The sequence below is a fragment of the Solenopsis invicta genome, chromosome 6 (assembly GCF_016802725.1).
Source record: "Solenopsis invicta isolate M01_SB chromosome 6, UNIL_Sinv_3.0, whole genome shotgun sequence".
Taxonomy (NCBI): Eukaryota; Metazoa; Arthropoda; class Insecta; order Hymenoptera; family Formicidae; genus Solenopsis; species Solenopsis invicta.
In genome coordinates this window covers 4724674-4742333 of record NC_052669.1, presented here as the reverse complement: position 1 = coordinate 4742333, position 17660 = coordinate 4724674, and the positions used below count along the sequence as shown (strand labels likewise).

The window sequence follows — 17660 nt, the reverse complement described above, 5'->3', positions numbered from 1 at the left end:
TTCCGGTTTTTCACCTAGTCTCCTCTCTGGTCCCGCTCTCGTGAATGCTGTTTCCCGATAAAAGCACGTATGAACATCCATCCTAGTCAAAAAGAATCCGATTCCGACATAGATCCTTTTCTTATAAATCTATATATATTTAGAGATCAGTGTTAGCATCGCAAAACCGCAGTTCCGTACCAGCTCATTGCACTAGTTGTCAGTCGGCCTTAGTGCAGCCGTCACCCTAAAAACATTCCTGAATTCTAGCCTACCCCAGCAAAATCTTCCTCTCAACCGACCAGTCAGCTCGTCTGCCATTACAAACCTACCTACCACATTACCCAGCAACTGGTGTTAGCTTGTTTGTTCACATCGATCGCACTTGAGATAAATACGGCTCGTCACGGTTTGACATACGCATAAAATGTGGAACAAACAAAAATTCACAAAAGGAGAAAATTAATAAGGGGGGAGGGGGGGAGTTCTTTCTCGCTGAAAACTCTCGAGATATTTATTACATTAAAAATTACTGTAAATTTTGCATAAAACGTTCTATGCTTTCCGTTTTGTAAATAAATCGTGTGAGTTTTAAACAAATTTTAACAAGAGGTGTCGTGTTCGGATCAATTTGTTCTTATTGCTTCGGTTTAATTAATCAACGTCACAATTATTATGCCGACCGTGAACCGTGTTCTCGAGGGAATCTAAATTGAGACGACGCAGATAACGCAATCTGCTGTAAACGGATGTGACAACTTCACGCTAAGCGGGCACAGTTATGCGTCGCACTAACAAGCCGCAGCAATTCGCATGAATCTTGAATTAATTATTCGATATACGTTGCAGATTCACGGTCGAACAATCTTATTATTATCATTAAACGAACCGCGCACTTTGATACGTCGAGCTGTATTTCTCTTTGAGTGCAAGGAGTTAACGTCCAGCATGTACCCTGCATTATCCGAACAATTGAATGCATATATTACATACACATACATATATATAACCTAATGTTGTACTACTTCAGTGTAATAATCTTGATGTTTAGACAGTATTAATAATCGTTTTTGCGTATTCATAAACTTTAAAGAGGGGAAAATGAAGAAGGATATACTGCTTAAATAAATATATGTATATGATTGAGATTGCTGGTCTCATACATAGCTCAGGGATTCTGGTTGAGGATCTTCGATGGGCCGAATGAACAACGTAGATCAGGGACAACTCAGAGCTTCGTTTCGGTTCAACTGTCATTCACAACTAGCGCAAGTGTGGCTGTGTGATCTTTCGTAAGAAGGAGCTACACGACAATAAACACGCTGCTGATCGCATCATCATTCGAGCACCTTATCTAAATGTACATGATGACGTGTGCTTACGATCGATGAACGATATACGCGTATTCGCGCACCTACGGCAGTAATAATCCAGAAGAGCTTTGTTATGATGATAAATGCTTCGCGGAAATTACCGTTGTCATTTTTAGCCGTCTTTCACGGCTGTGTATCATCCGTGCTGCACACCATTTATCGTCGTCGCTCATTGATACTGATCATCAAATACTGGTTTAATAAACCAACTTCACCTAATCGAATGGCATCGCAAGCGGGCTTAATGAATTAAACGTTCTGAGTAAAGGCATGCCCCGATATCGGAATGACCGCAGCAGACACGCTTGCGTGAATAATCTCACGTCATGGCAAAAGTCACGAGAATCCGGTTCTCATTGTATGAACGCGCGTATATACGAGCATCCGATTTTTCTTATGTGGCAGTCGGTCAACAAACGCATCCAATTTTCGATCCACATCCGCGTTATTCCCGCTCGATCCGGCAACGATCGACACACGAAAACAACTTGCAACAGCTCATACCCACGACACACGCTCACATCTCGACACGCACACGGCATCGGCCCCTTTATTTCTAGAGCGAAAATAACCAGTAATCCTGGGTATTATTGGCTCGCATTGAATCCAGTAGCGCCTATCGCGTAACCCAAGCGTAAATGAGACACGCCGCTTTAGTGTTGCGAGTGATAAGAGGAGTTGCGCGATACGGGAAGACTGCTGAGTTCATAATGGAGCCAAACGTTAAACATCACCGAGTAGATGACATTAAGCATGGAATGATCATGGTCGAACTCCGTTATATTTCCTTTGCGAGTCCATTGATTATCTTTGGGCACCACTTAGTCTCACCTTTTATGTGACACCTAGCAGTAGGAATATGTTTCTCACTATCGATATGTATGTACACACAGCACGTAGAATTACACACGTAGAAGAGAGTTTTGTTTCTTGACATACATGGCGACTAACACATGAATGAGCTTGTGGACTCGTGTGTACTTGATCTAACACTTATTAGCATTGAACTGTGTGTATACACTGTATATCTAGTGCTACTAACTTATCACATAGGTATGTGTATAGTCAATTGGTTAAAATAAATCACTCCAATTCCTAGCGCAATATTGGTAAGTTTAACCCACTGATTCATTATTTATTTTCAATAAATGTTACTCTGTGTTACTCTTTTAAATAGAGCGCGCGTTATTCCAGTGCCAAATAATTTTTTTTTATTATTATTTTCATCCATCTAAATCCCTTGAGTTATTTATGAATTTTACGATGGATTATTATTATTATTTGAAGAATACCAGTTAATTTAAATTTTGTTTTATTTCTTTTTTCAAGCTGTGTTAATAAATATAATCAATCTCAAATAGAGTAATTTTTAACAAAAAGAGAACTAATCTTATTATGGCAGCAGACTAAAATGGCACGAAGAGAAAAAGAAAAAATAATTTTCCATCACCATCAACGTTCTTCTCTCTCTTCTCATTATTTTTATCTGTAATCATTTATCCGTCTTCATAAATATATATATTATAGATAGCAGTAAATATACATTTGTTTAAAAAAAATTCACCAAAAAGATAAATTAATGTGAATAAAAGTTGCAACAAAAGAGAGAGAGAGAGAGAAGAAGAATTGATATAATTGGGTAGTTGACATACATATACTACTTAGAGCGTGTATATGGTAGTTGCTTGAGAGAGTTTCCCTTTCTTTTCCTATGTCATTCACCAATACCGTCTCTTTAAGAATATCTTCTAATCGGTTTGTTGTGTTGGCAGACATATTGTCGTGTGTGGCCACATCACCTACGAATCGGTCTCGCACTTCCTCAAGGATTTCCTACACGAGGATCGCGAGGACGTCGACGTAGAAGTCGTCTTCTTGCATAGGTATGACTGTTATTTTTGCAAAACAAATATCTTTGTCGGCTCGCGTGAAGTGCGTCATTTAATTCTTTCGACATTATCGAATGGTATGTTACGTGATTAATGTCGTGATAATCTCGAAAGGGTTATTACTTAACGTGATTATGTCTTATAAAATTTGCATCTCATACATTTAATCACCTTACATCATTTTACATCATTAACCAGTTTTTCACATGTTTTTCTGTTTGCGTGTACAAACGACGATCATTTAGACATTATTTTACAATACATTACAAACAATAACACAATATACTGTTTTCTTTTTTACAGGAAATAGATATCTTATGAATTTTATCCTAATAAAATATACAATTATTTATTTACACACAAACAAAACTATTACTCGTTGATCATTACAATTTGACCTGAGTCTCTGAAACATTTTTAACTTGTTTTTTCATTGTTTCTCTCATACGTTAAATAACATTTTATTTTCTGTGTTGGCGACTTCGTGGTGAGTATATGTCGCCCGTCGAAAGATTTTTCGTCGCCAAGCGACTTAAAGCGATCAGACTCCATTAGCCCCGCGTTTTATCGATCGTAAAACTTCGTTATTCTAGCCAAGCTTCAAATTACAAACAAAGATTCTCCATCAAGGGATCGGATTGTCCAGTAACTTGAAGGATATACGAGAATGCTGCGTTCTACAGTCGCGCGTGTAGTCCGATCGCTATAGTCGTAAGGAGTTGTTTGCCTTTTTACAGAAAAGAGCCGGATCTCGAATTGGAGGGTCTCCTGAAGAGGCATTACACGACCGTGGAGTTTTTTCAGGGCACCATGATGAATGCCGTGGATCTGGAGCGCGTCAAGGTACCCTGAACCCTAGAACAACCACCACACGAAAACTTCCATCAACCAACCAACCCTCCATCAATGCCCTCCACGTGGCCGCTCGTGCTTCTTGTTTCCTTGCAGTTCTTTAGGTTATTACACGGTTATTCGCCTGGGTATAACACGCCGTGATGGTCGATCGATATATATATATACTTATATATCTCTTATGCATATATATATATATATTATCTATATTTATACATATATATATATATATATATATATATATATATATATATATATATATATTTATGTCACACGTCATGCAGTCTCATGTTGATATATAATCGCTCTATCGTTACTTCTTATAGAATCTCACTGGTGATTCGTGCGTACGCATACGCCCGCGGATCACACCGAATGCTCGCTACGTTCTTTAGATTTATTCTCTCTCTTTTCTCTCGATTTTCGCTCTCTTTCTCTCTCTTTCTCTTCTATCTTTCACGAACTATCGAAACGTCCGGTGCGGCATGATTGAAAACACGAGTTTGCTTCGTTGGCACACGTTTTCTCGCGGTTTCCGTGCTATGTTGGAGCACACAATATGGTTAAATAAAGTAACACTTTCAACTATATATTGTGAATATACAAAAAGGACGCGGCACCGGACGGCGAAAGATATACATACGTATTTATATATCTACATTTACATACATATATATATATATGTATATATATATTTACGTAGAAAGCAACCGCCTGCGACTGCATGGTATGCTGTATTGAGCTATGGAGCCGACTCAGCTGCAGTAGAGACTTTACTTAGAGATTTATTATTATATATCAGCGTATTCGTCTCTTTTGAGGATAAATTCAAATTTGAACATTCTGCCGTACACTCGACTTGATTAGAATGAAAATCGTAGCGTTACTTGGACGCTAATCAAAGACAGTGCCGCGATACGTGACCGTCTCTCAAAAGTTGCGAATACGCACGACAAATTTGTATTATTTATTCACGTTTTAACGAAATCATCGCCGACTCCTTTGTCGGCCTACTCGACGATATTCTCGCAAAAATGGACGCGACCGTCGACAGCTGAGGTGAATGTTATTTATAAAAGAAATCATATCATTTTGTCGGATCCGTTCAGGAAACCGCCTGATCTCGAACTGGAAGGACTGTTCAAGCGGCACTTCACCACCGTGGAGTTCTTTCAGGGGACCATCATGAACCCGATTGATCTACAGCGGGTTAAGGTGAGTTTGTTACCACGATCGAACAATCTACGTCCTCGATACAAGATATGCGCATTAAATCCCCATATATATATATATATATATATATATATATATATATATATATATAAAATATATATATATATTTATATATATATATATATATATATATATATATATATATATATATATATATATATATACTTCATTAACAGCTCTACCCAGTTACATATAACGATTCCCACTGTACTCTAACTATATTTCTACTTTCCTTTTCTATGTTTGACGTCCTTGCGACCCATCGGTCGTCTTGGCGCACACGGTACCAGCGCTTCATTGTCGCGTAATTAACGCTTAGTATTCTTATTTTAATCAATTTAGAATATTGTTCCAAAATCTCATTGTATCAACCTAAATTTGTCGCTCCTTATTTTGCGTTTTACGAGAGATTTTCATGTCTTCTAGTTTATCTTGTAATACGTATTCCAACAAGAGAAAAGCGCTTAGTCAAAATGCCAAGTACCTCTACACATGTTCTGAATAAATATTTATACGTATCGCATAAGTCGCTTCTATCTTATATGTATATGTAGATTCGCGAAAGCTAGAAACGGTATTTGCAGACTATGTAAGCAGACCGTGATTTGCTCGTGTAGTTTCGCGATGGAAAAATCGATGGCGTGAAAGTAGCGATGTTACAGCTGCTACCGTGGGCGATCGGTAGACGTTCGGGAAATGACGTTGTGCGGATAACAAACGCTATTGTTCCAGGATGTTTGTTGCCTGTATGTTTCCCTTTATGCTCGTACACATTGACGATGTTACACCACGATACCCCACCGGCGCGTCGTTATACTGCCGTCCGCTTTCGTGTCTCGTCAATTTGCGATAGCTGGTCTCAGATTCGATCTATTATCCGCAAGATTTTAAAACAATCGGGCATGCGAACCTGAGAGCGCCCACGATCAAAAACCCGATATTCGGCTCTACGTATTCGCCTGAGTAACGTCGTCCCGGTTTCTAATAGCCTCTGTCTATCTGTTTATCAAATCTATCTATCTTTCCGTCTATCTCAACCCCTCTTTCTATCAATACATACCCGGCAGCAAATCCGAGAGGAAAGCAACGTCAATTTTTCCCATACATATAGACACGTACACACACGGAGACACTTTTATGCATACCCACGTGAGAAAAGTCCCTTTAAGGTTGTATTGCATCCACTGGATAGACCCATGCCTGCTGTCGACCCGAGTGGGTAAGTGCCCGTGTATTTCTCGTGGTGAGACTGGTTTACCAGACGATTACTTTCCAGACGGTAGTTTCTGTTAGAGACTTAGTATCTGGTGGGATAGTCGATCGTGGTATCTGTTAAGTGTATCGATCCTGCATTGACGAAGACGGGACGGTACGTTCTCTGTTTGTGTAGTTTTTTTTTTTTTTTTTACACAACCGAGGTTAATGCCAACATCTTGTTAGCCGATAGATTTAGCATGTAGATAGAGACGCTTTTCCATTATTCAGATGTATAGAACCTAGACGAACCGACTGACCTCCACCCCCCCGCCCCCTGCTCCCCCTGATGATCGATGATGTTTGCATATCCAAGGAATGTGTCATAGAGGCTCGCTTTCATATTTTCGATCATTGTTCGAATCGTGCGAAATTCTGCGTCGAAGGTGCGCACGAAAGAAATGTTTCAACGTCTCGTTTGCTTTTACAAATTTCATCTCGTACCAAAGCAAATTTTTCCACTGTCAAAAATATTCCTCATTCTAACATGTTCAATTGGAATGCACGCAATTCAAGAATTGTAAATTCTTCGTAAATAAAATTCCGCGCGTAAACTTATTGACAGTGATAAATTATGAAATTATAGACAGTACCAGCGTTACATAATAATTAGCAATTAAATGGTAAGTAATGTGGACGAAGCAAATTGCCAAAATTCAAACTGCTAAATTTCTTTGAATTCGATTAACTTGCCTTGCCTTATCTATTTTGTGAAACAATCAACTCTACTGGCCGTGCGAATCTTCGATATTAAGTAGCCGTTGTTGTTTTATTGAATGCTTTTATATGACTTTTATATTGTAGATGCATATTCCTATATATATGCCATATGGTACCCTTTACATCGAAGAATGTTTCGTATCATATGTTATATTTTCGACGATGCTCTTTGTGTTTATTATATAAAATTTTTCTAATTTGAAAAAAAAGAAATCTATACGAATATGAGAAAAAGTCACCATTTTCCAAATATAATACAATCGTAGATCGACGATCCGTAGATTTAGCAGCTTACACACACCGTACTAATTTCGACGATCGCGACGCGTTCCAAACAATTGCTTTTCTCTTTGCTGTTAAATGAACACAATTTTATTATAACGATTTTATTGATTAATTGATTAATAGTTTTATCTTTTTGCTCCATTCTATTGAAATAAGTAATTTCAGATTTTTTTTTCAATAAAATGAACAAATTGAATAAAATATTTTACGTCATTATAATTTATTGAACAAGTGCATCATTTTGATATATAATCTACTATCTTTTCGGTAATTTTATATTCCAATCTTAAAAAACTTACTTGATTGTTGGCAAAGAACTTGAAAGTGATTTTTGCACGCGTCCAAAGAATCAAATTTTGCCTGCAAGTGTATTGCCTTTTAAAAGCGTAGACATACGAATTACAAAAAAATAATAAAATGTCAATGAGAGATAATGATTCTTTAGAAAATCTGAAATTACTTATTGCACTGGTTTCAAGTATACGCTCATGGAGCAACTTCCATTCTATTTTGCTATCGCTTTGAGACCAACGTCCTGCCCAATATACATTCTTCCCGTCTATTAATTGACTATAGAACAAAGCAACGGACGACACGAAACGGATTATCTCAATGATTTTTAGGTTCATGAGGCAGACGCGTGTTTGGTACTGGCGAACAAGTACTGCCAGGACCCGGATGCGGAAGACGCAGCGAACATCATGCGCGTCATCTCCATCAAGAACTATTCGGATCACATTCGCGTTATCATTCAATTAATGCAGTATCACAACAAGGTAATTGCTGTCGAACGATCAAAGTGATAAGTCTAACTTTAAATAAAATGCGATTTATAAATCAAGGATGCAAGTTGAAGTTAAATTTCTCGAAATTTGAATTTACTATTGAGATTTGTACATGTAATCGAGAGTTATGTCTTCCAAGAATCAGATAAATTATTTGTTGCAATTATACGTTTCTGTTAATAATTTTGTCCTAATCCTTTTGAGCCTTAATCCTATCGTGTTCCAGGCCTACTTACTAAACATTCCATCGTGGGACTGGAAGCGGGGTGACGACGTCATATGTCTGGCGGAGTTGAAACTAGGTTTCATCGCGCAGTCCTGCCTCGCGCCTGGATTCAGCACAATGATGGCCAATCTCTTCGCGATGCGTTCCTTCAAGACGGTCAGTAAAACGTCGCTTTACGGCAGTACATCTGCTATCTCTATGCATGTCTGAACGCAATTCCTCGTACAGGTCTTTGTTACGATCGGACTGTTCACAGTGATCGCGTATATAAAAGAATAGAAACCATCAGTTAAATTTCCTTTTCGCGAAATCGATTATTATTCTCGCGGTCACTCGCGTTCGAGCGCATAAACTCTTTAGTTAGAAAATGACAAATGTTCGACATCGTCGTTGATAAAATTATTCCCGACGATTCCTGCCTCGTGGTTCGCAAATCATGCAAATCGTTATTCATTCGCACGCTGTTACATTGTCACGCGAATCGCGGAAGCGACTTGAGATTCGCGTCACGTAACGTCGCGTCATAACCAGAAATAGTCGGGCACGAGCACCTCACTGTGGACATACGAGCACAATCCGTACATGCATAGGAGCGTGTGTGATTTAGAAATGGTTGGTTGATTGGTACCAGTCGCCCGATATGCAGGCTTGGCAGAATGACTACCTGCGTGGAACCGGAATGGAGATGTACACCGAGACACTGAGCCCTACCTTCATTGGAATGCCCTTTGCAAAAGCTACTGAGTAAGTCGGTCTATGGACCAATCCAACATCCAGCAGATACGCGCATACATCTGATTCAAGAGACGGGACCAAATTTAATCTGGAGCGATCTTTCGATCGATTGTCAGCACTGACCGTCCATCGTGTTTGATCTCGTATATCTGCGCTGTATCCGCTATTCCTGTGCTCCCTCGCTTCATCATAGTGGTGTCCGTTTCGTTCTTGTTGCGCGGCTGCGAGATAAGCCGCCACGGGAAACGTACGGAACTGTCGGTATTATATATCCGCTAATTCCGTATCAATAATGGTGTTGTGGCGCGCGTGTGATTATTTTTAATTCATGCTTCTTCAGCCAGTGACGCAGCAAACACGTGGCGTAACGATCGATTTTGTCGTCTAACGGGGAAAAGCAAGGGACCTGATCTTACGCTATTTTTATGGACTTTTTGCGTTGTACGTTGCGCTTTTATGCCGCAGAGGGATGCAAAATTAGAAACTTAGATAAGATAGTTTTGTAAGCTGAATCTTCTTATCATCTTATATTAGATTGTGTTACCTCGTCTCTCCAGCAATGATTAAATAATGAAAGAAAAGATATTTTTGTCTGATTATCTTAGTGACATTGGAACGGTAATCAATATCTCTTTCCACACACTCAAATTGAAGAAATAGAAATGAATTTATAGAACAATACAAATTTTATTTCAAATAAATTTTCAACTAAATTTAAATGCGTTCCGCATTGACAAAGTAAAATTTTTTAATTATTTATAAATAAACGTACAATATTTGCGGAGAAATATATTACATTAAATTTTCCCTAGAACGTTAGGTTTTTTAATATAAACGCCATTCAAGCCGTTAAAATTATATAGAATAAAATCTAATGAATTTCTTCAATATGAACAAGTTATTTTAAGAGCCGTAATTAGAGAATAAATAAACATCAGACTTAACAAGTTTCAATTACCAAGTTAAAATAATTCCACTTATTCTCGACTTATGTTAAGTCTCTCTGCGGCCGTGTAAAAAGTTCATGGAAAATGGATGGCTCTTTTACTCGTCGCTGTGAGACACGAAACTCTTCTGGGTTTCACCGCGCATAGCTCATCCAGATGGAATCTCGAGGGACACTCGAGCAAAGAATTCCTTTGAGTAGTGAGACTTGCAAAAATCGCCGCCATTTATATCTCGCAGGTCCGTTTTGCGATCATGTTAACGACGACAAAGTCACTTAAAGAAGGTCCGTGGTCTCTTGAATCGGAAGGAAAAAAAAGGGATGAAGCTTCGCCTCGCCTATGTCTCTCACTACGCTCCACTCCGCTATAAACGTAAACGTATATATATATATACATATATACGTAAATATACACATATACAAGGAAGCGCGCGAGCCTCCGCGCATAAACATATGTGTGTATATTACAACATAATACATGAACGTGTCTACTATATTGTACAAATCCATATTTGTGCTACACCTAATCGATGTAAACCACCCCTTCATCGCTTCAGTAACGTATCTGTTATTTTCACCCCTCTCAGCAATTGATATACATGTAACTTTGAAAAACTTTTAACAATAACATTAATTAACAGAGTAAGCGGATGGAAAGAGAAACGACTGACGACGACACGGTCTCGATCTCATTGTAATAGAATAGAGTATTTAGATCCTTTGATCCTTTGATTCAATTCTTGCTAAAGTTTCTAAACCAGAACAACTCTATAGACTTTCTGTAAAACTAGTATAGCGGCGGGCGGGTAAATATAGCGGTCGAATTTCCATCTCGTCAGCGGTGGAGTTGCTAGATTCATAGAGCCATCCTTTGAATCAAGTTTTGGTGCCAGTCTTGCAACAACGTGTTTACCATTGTGCTGGTTATCCGTGCGTTGGTCAAGGAAGATATTTCTCGATCGACACACGAACATATAACTCACGATTTTGCAGCTATTTCAGAAAAGTAAAGAGATATGGAAGTGTAAACAAAAAAAATAAAAAAAAATAAAAAATAAAATCTCTTTCATAAATGTTTTCTGAAGTAAAAGTCAAATAGAAAATAAGTATTTTTCAAAAGATATCAATTTCTTCAGCAATAGCACTCATCATATTTTTCGTTTTTGTGAAACTACTGGCAGATTGATTCCAGAAGAATAAACACGGCAGTCAAAATATTGTATTACGAATCTAGAACTCTGAAAACTATCTTCTTCCCCTATCATCTAGAAAAGTGATAGCTCGAGAAGTAGATCGAAGATGTGTCCTCGTCGTCGTTGGTATCAATGAAAGAGCACTCTGAGGACTTTAGAGTTCTACTATATATACACTGTACGAAGAGATCAACGTAATTGAAGAGCTTGCACGTGCAAGGCGACGTGCGAGGGTAGCCAGAGGAAGGAAAACGTGAGAAATGGTCAGGCTTCGATCAATCGACAAATTACTGAGATTGATAGGTGGGGTGGGACAGAGAATTTGGAAGAGATCAAGCGCTCCATGCGATCCTGAATATGTACATGTGTGCCTGAGTGAGTGTGAGTGTGTGCGCGCGCGTGCTCGGCCCCGGAATTACAGCCTCTGGAATTTGATCGTTAACGGCGCTCGTTCGTTTCGGTGACGGTGATAATAACTCTCACCCCGGTCGGTCGCCATAATTGCGAAATGCATCATCGTGCATGATCGTCGCGCGCCGTGCGTCGACACGACGCGGTCGCGTGTCGCTCGGGAATCGGCATCCCAAATGTGTCTGTCCTGGCCTATATTCTGTCTCGGTCAGGAATGATACCTCCGGCAGCACAAACGTGTAAAAGAAAATTATTACATCGTGTAAAACCGTGTGGAAAGAGGTCGATTAGATGAAGAGTCCGTTCGAGATATCTTTTACGCTTTCGTGTTGTCTGGAGGGGGAGGATTAAGAGTTGCAAGTCTCGTGAAAAACCAGATCGTAACCAGACTTTCTTACAGAGCTCGCACACGTTCAAGGAGTAAAATTAGACGGTGCGTCTTATAGGTAATTTATTTTCAGACGAGCGCGATCGATCGGTCGATCCGCGATGCCTCGTTTGCAAAACGATATACGAAATGCCCCATTCCAGTTCACCCTCTGGGAAGGGTAGCAGCTCGCACGTAGCTGATACTCTTCCGCCGCGCGTCCACACGCGACGTGGATCATAAAAGTTTGATGACGTGGAGCCTGGTTGGTTGGTGTTTCAGTCGCCGGACACACAGGCGTGGCAGAATGATTACCTGCAGGGCACGGGCTGCGAGATGTACACGGAAACCCTCTCCCCGTCCTTTACCGGGATGACATTTCCCCAAGCCAGCGAGTAAGTTCTCGCTGCCAACGGCTGTCACACACGTAAACGTACCGTTAACAGACACGCTCTCTCACACAAGTTTCACGCGACACAACACGGAATTGACAACTATACGAACTGTCATAAAACATTCATATACGAAAAGAAAGAAGAGAAATACAAATATATGGAGACCATTCTATCGACACCTTACACTCAGTTACGAATTTCTTTCTTTTCTATCTCTCTTTTCTCTTTCTCTCTATTTATCTCTTTGTCTTATCTTCGTCTCACGGATAAACACATTCAACTATCCTTATATTAAACATACATATGTTGCTACGTATCTATTTGAAAATATTTTTACATATATATATATATTTTATATATATCGCCCCTCACCTCGGTCTCTTAGTCTTTGAACGATTTTCTTTACTAGACTCTACTACATTCGTCTTTTTGTCTACATCCTTTTTGTTTGGATTTTGCGTAGAGTAGTCCAGTTTTGAGCTGTAAGAATCTATTCTCTCCTTTTTTCTATTTTTTTTTGTCTTTTTTTTCCTTCGTTCGACCGTGCCCCTGTCATTCTTCCGATCAGTTTTGATTTTCATTTTCGAGCTGCTCGAAATTCTGCACAGATCTTTGTGAATTGCATAGAAATGAAGAGTAGAGAGACGTATACCGGGGACGAATGCGGACTTTGCTTGTCAGGCGCGACGATTGCCGGGCTACGAGCCTGCTCGGTCTAATTGGGACGCTTGATTGGCAACGAGGGAATCGACAATGTTTCCCGGAAAGTGTTTCAAACTCACACCTGAATCCGGAAATTCCTGGAAACGCCGGCGCAGACGATTTCCGCGTGCGAACGGGCGCGATTCTGAAAATGGTCCTATCGAGCATGACGGCCGTGTCGAGACCGTACCGGGCACAATGGAATTCTCCGACACCGCATTTCGCGGAACAATTGATTGCGAGATTGAATACTGCGCATTACTTAATTCCGCTCATAATTCGAGCTTCATTTTTCTTCCGTTCTTTAAAGATTTCTGGTGACTTTTTCTTTCCTTTTTTTTTTTTTAATTAAATCTCATCTATTTTAAGGTTATGCCATTAATGTAGAAACTATTTCGAAAACTAATTAAAGAATTTATAAGACGAAGTGCATGGAAACGTTCACTTTCGTGATACTAATGTCAAGAAAATTACTTAATTGTCGGCCTTGAATATTTTTAATCTTAAATCGGCGCTTACAATATCGTGACGCGCGATAACGTGACCAGCGGCCATTCGTAATGAGCTTTAACTAGTTGCAACAGTCAGACTTGCGTTGCAAGTATCGCTTGCGAGATCCGCATTCGTCCCGGTAAATCGTGCATCCTGCTTCGGCAAAATCACAGTTTCTTTGCGGCGCAACGTGAGACGAAATGAGAAAGAAGCGCGCGCGTACTGAGATCTCTTTTCGAAACGGCGAAACGCGGCGTAATTTTGTTTTTATCGGGAAGATAGAACCCCGACAGAGAAATCTTTTTTTCTTGGGAAGGGAGAGGGGGCGGGTGGATTTATACGAACACTTTTGTACATAAAGGGTCAGATTTTTGTCTTTTTTGTCGGTAATGTCCGTATCCTTGTCATGGTGTGTGTTCTTAGATGTAGCGTTCTAATCTTATCTTAACAAAAGCGCGTTCTTTGTACACGCATGCCTGCTGCTCTTTTACCATGTAAAAGTATGTTAAACTTATTTTCGTAACACATTGACACAGGTTATTGGAGAAGTGTACAGATGGATATTGATCGTGGCTGCCGATTAGACATAAATGTGTATTGGTACACACTATTCGTTAACAAACTTTAATCGAGTTTGCAGTTTTCGTTCTTACGGAAATTCTTGGAATAATTTATGGGAGATACTTTTTTTCCAATAAGCACCGACATCTGTAATACATGTACGTTACAGATATCGGCTCGCTGATATTATGACACACACATACAGTAAAAATTAATTAAAGTATATATATATATATATATTATAGTCACTTGCAATCGAAATTAGTGATTTTATAATTACAATGTGAAGTATGTAAAGTACGTGAAATGTGATGTATGCGTACATTTTACGAAAGGCAGTTTATATTTCTTCGCCAAAATATTTATTTGGATTTTATTCAACAAAAATGACATAATTGTGATAAAATGTATACGTTAATTATAAAAATTTAGCATAACAAAAATATCGGGAAGTTGATTATATGTCTTAATTAATACATTTTATATCATATTTTTCTTGCAAGTAACTAAATATATACATATAATAAAAATACATATAAGAAATAAACATTTCTTTTTCTTCTTATGATGTTACGCGCAAGTTTTTGCAATAAAAATAAATATTATTGAATAAAACCTAACAGTCAGAAACGTATATGTCACAGTAAAAGGAATATAATATATCGCTCTATATAAATTAAATAAAACTTAAATTAACTTAATTAGATACTATTATATATGTCGCCGCAATATATATGTCGTTCAATAAATCTTACAACCAAGAAAAAAACTATGAAATTTCTAAGGACAAAATAAACGTCGTTTAATATCCTTTCTCAGCCGTCTGAATTGCACCGTACATATTTGCCTACTAAATTGCATCACTGATTTCTGCGAATTTTCATTTTTCTGTGAATTTCTATTTTTAAGATAATACATTTACAGATTTACACACTGGCAAATTTCCAACACTTTCATCTACAAAAATACCTCGGCAGCGATAGTTTTTGAGGTTTTGAAAATTTATTTTTAACAATTAAATTTTTTTATTTTTTCTTTAATCTTCAATAAATTTTAATTTAACAAACTTTATATTTTATGATTAATTAAAGAAATATCTAAAGCTCTCCTATATTGAGAAATTATAATAACAATTGGCAAAACATTAAATATTTGTTAAAAAAAAATTTGTTTTTGTTGAAAGCCTCCGTAAATGAAAGCAAGTGAGAGAAATTAAAAACACTTTGTATAGATATTGTATAATTAGTATCTTCGCTGCTATTGCAGTCTCTCAAAGAAGATGATATTTGAAAGAAATTAAAGAAGCTTTGTGTTGAACAGCGTTATTCTACAGAGATCAGTGAATTGCATCGCCACATTCACGAAACAGAGAGCTATAATTCTATCGAGTTTTCTCTTTTGATTTATGCGCACACTTGGATTATCGTTATTTGGTTTGCGTGTGTGAGAGATCTATTCCTGTAAGAAGCGATCTTCACATTGAATACATTTTAAATATTTATTATCTTTATTATCTTTTTATATTTCGTATATCGTATACGATCATATTATATACATGTAATGCTTCCCGAACATAAGCTAATCCGTTCAATCCTTATTTGGATGAGACCAGACCTCCCGAATGTCTCTTGGTACTTTGAAGTAGATTAGGAAACTCTCTTAGTCTATAAAGTAATAGATAGTTTATAAGGCGATAGAGACTCTCGATTTATCTTAGCATGTTTTAAGTCGTATTATTAGATAAGTAATAACCGTTTACGTAAGACTTTCCTGCATGATTGCCTGAATTAATTCATCAATACATGTTGCATCTACTGCATGTTCGTTAAATGTTCATTTATCTCCGAGGTGGTATAACGGGACGTTGATTCATGCAGATATAAAAGTGAAGCTTAATTTTTTAAATAAATAAGTGCTATAGATTTAAATGCTTTGATATTTAAAATAAAATTTCTGTACAATCAGTATCTCGTTACACTATGGATGTATATGCATGGAAAAAAAATTTGTTGAAAAACTAAAATATTTCGTCCGATACATTTAACCATTGAGTTGATTTAACAATTATTTAATTGTACATAAAAAAATATAATTCGTTCATGTCAACCATTACAGTTTTTAAATCAAGAATTGATTAAATCAACTCAATATTAAAATCAACTAAATATTGAGTTGATTGAATTAAATATTTTAGTGTTTCAATGAATTTTTTTTCGGTATACGTATGTATATCTTACTAACATGTACTATATTCGCTAAATAAACGCATAAAGTATGAAAAATTATTAAATATTTATATACTATTAAATTAAATTATCGTATATATAAAATAATAAATATTAAATAAAATTTTATTTCTACATATTGTTTTCTCTTGACTATAATGTTTTAATGAAATTTTAAATAAATATAGTTATTTTGTCTTATCTGTACATACTTTGTATACAATACTTTATGCTGCATTTGCATTTGCACATCTCGTCATGCAAAAAATGAAGCTTGTGAGTTTGTATATTAGTAAACTTATGTAAATATCGGTATTATAAAATTGTTAAAATAGTTATAAGATTATTATACAATTTCTGTATAATAACGTTAGCAATATTAGTTAGTAATATTAGTTTTGTAATAAAATAAAAAGTGAAATAAAAACAAAAGTTTTTACGGATTCAAGTTTCATTATTTGTCTAAAGGATAATAGTGAGTTGTTATTAACTATCTATTTCTTATGTTTTATTTATTTTAAAGATACTTTATAATTATTATGTTAATATTATTGCTGTGCAAATTTTTACATTACAAAGAACGCTATTCAGACATTATTACACATTATTATACTTGTTGAAACACAACTCATTATTAATGACGATAGCTTCATAGTATTCTTAGTCGCTTATCGTTGGCTACTCTTGCATATAGTGTTGCCATCCATAAATGTATCGTATGAAAATAAAGCCAAATGTATTTAAAAACTTTTCGTTTATACTTAATTGCGAGACTTCAAATATTATACATAATTTCGTCGTAGGTTATGCTTCACAAAACTGAAGCTCTTGCTACTGGCCATCGAGATAAAGGGCGAAGGAGGCTGCGACAGTAAAATCTCGATTAACCCACGTGGTGCCAAGATCGGTGCAAAAACTCAGGGATTCTTCATTGCTCAATCTGCTGACGAAGTAAAGCGGTAAGAACCTTTGAATTTTCGGACCATCATCAAAAGGATTTAAAGAAAAGATTTATTTAGACGTTATAATTTTTATTC

The 17660-nt window shown here is 37.2% G+C and overlaps 1 protein-coding gene across 36 annotated transcripts in view; it reads left to right on the top strand.

The window, feature by feature from the left end:
• The window catches only part of LOC105193937 (calcium-activated potassium channel slowpoke), a 104058-nt gene that overhangs the window by 61099 nt on the left and 25299 nt on the right, over positions 1 to 17660 (top strand). For 12 of the 36 annotated variants that reach the window (XM_039450706.1, XM_039450707.1, XM_039450697.1 and 9 more), the window contains exons 7-12: positions 3125 to 3235; positions 5203 to 5308; positions 8209 to 8361; positions 8597 to 8752; positions 9204 to 9340; positions 17427 to 17582. In XM_039450706.1, the coding sequence (XP_039306640.1) occupies positions 3125 to 3235; positions 5203 to 5308; positions 8209 to 8361; positions 8597 to 8752; positions 9204 to 9340; positions 17427 to 17582 (819 nt within the window). Of the gene's footprint in view, positions 1 to 3124; positions 3236 to 3978; positions 4085 to 5202; positions 5309 to 8208; positions 8362 to 8596; positions 8753 to 9203; positions 9341 to 12530; positions 12644 to 17426; positions 17583 to 17660 lie in introns of all 36 variants that reach the window. The other 24 variants (XM_039450723.1, XM_039450699.1, XM_039450701.1 and 21 more) reach the window with 6 other exon arrangements.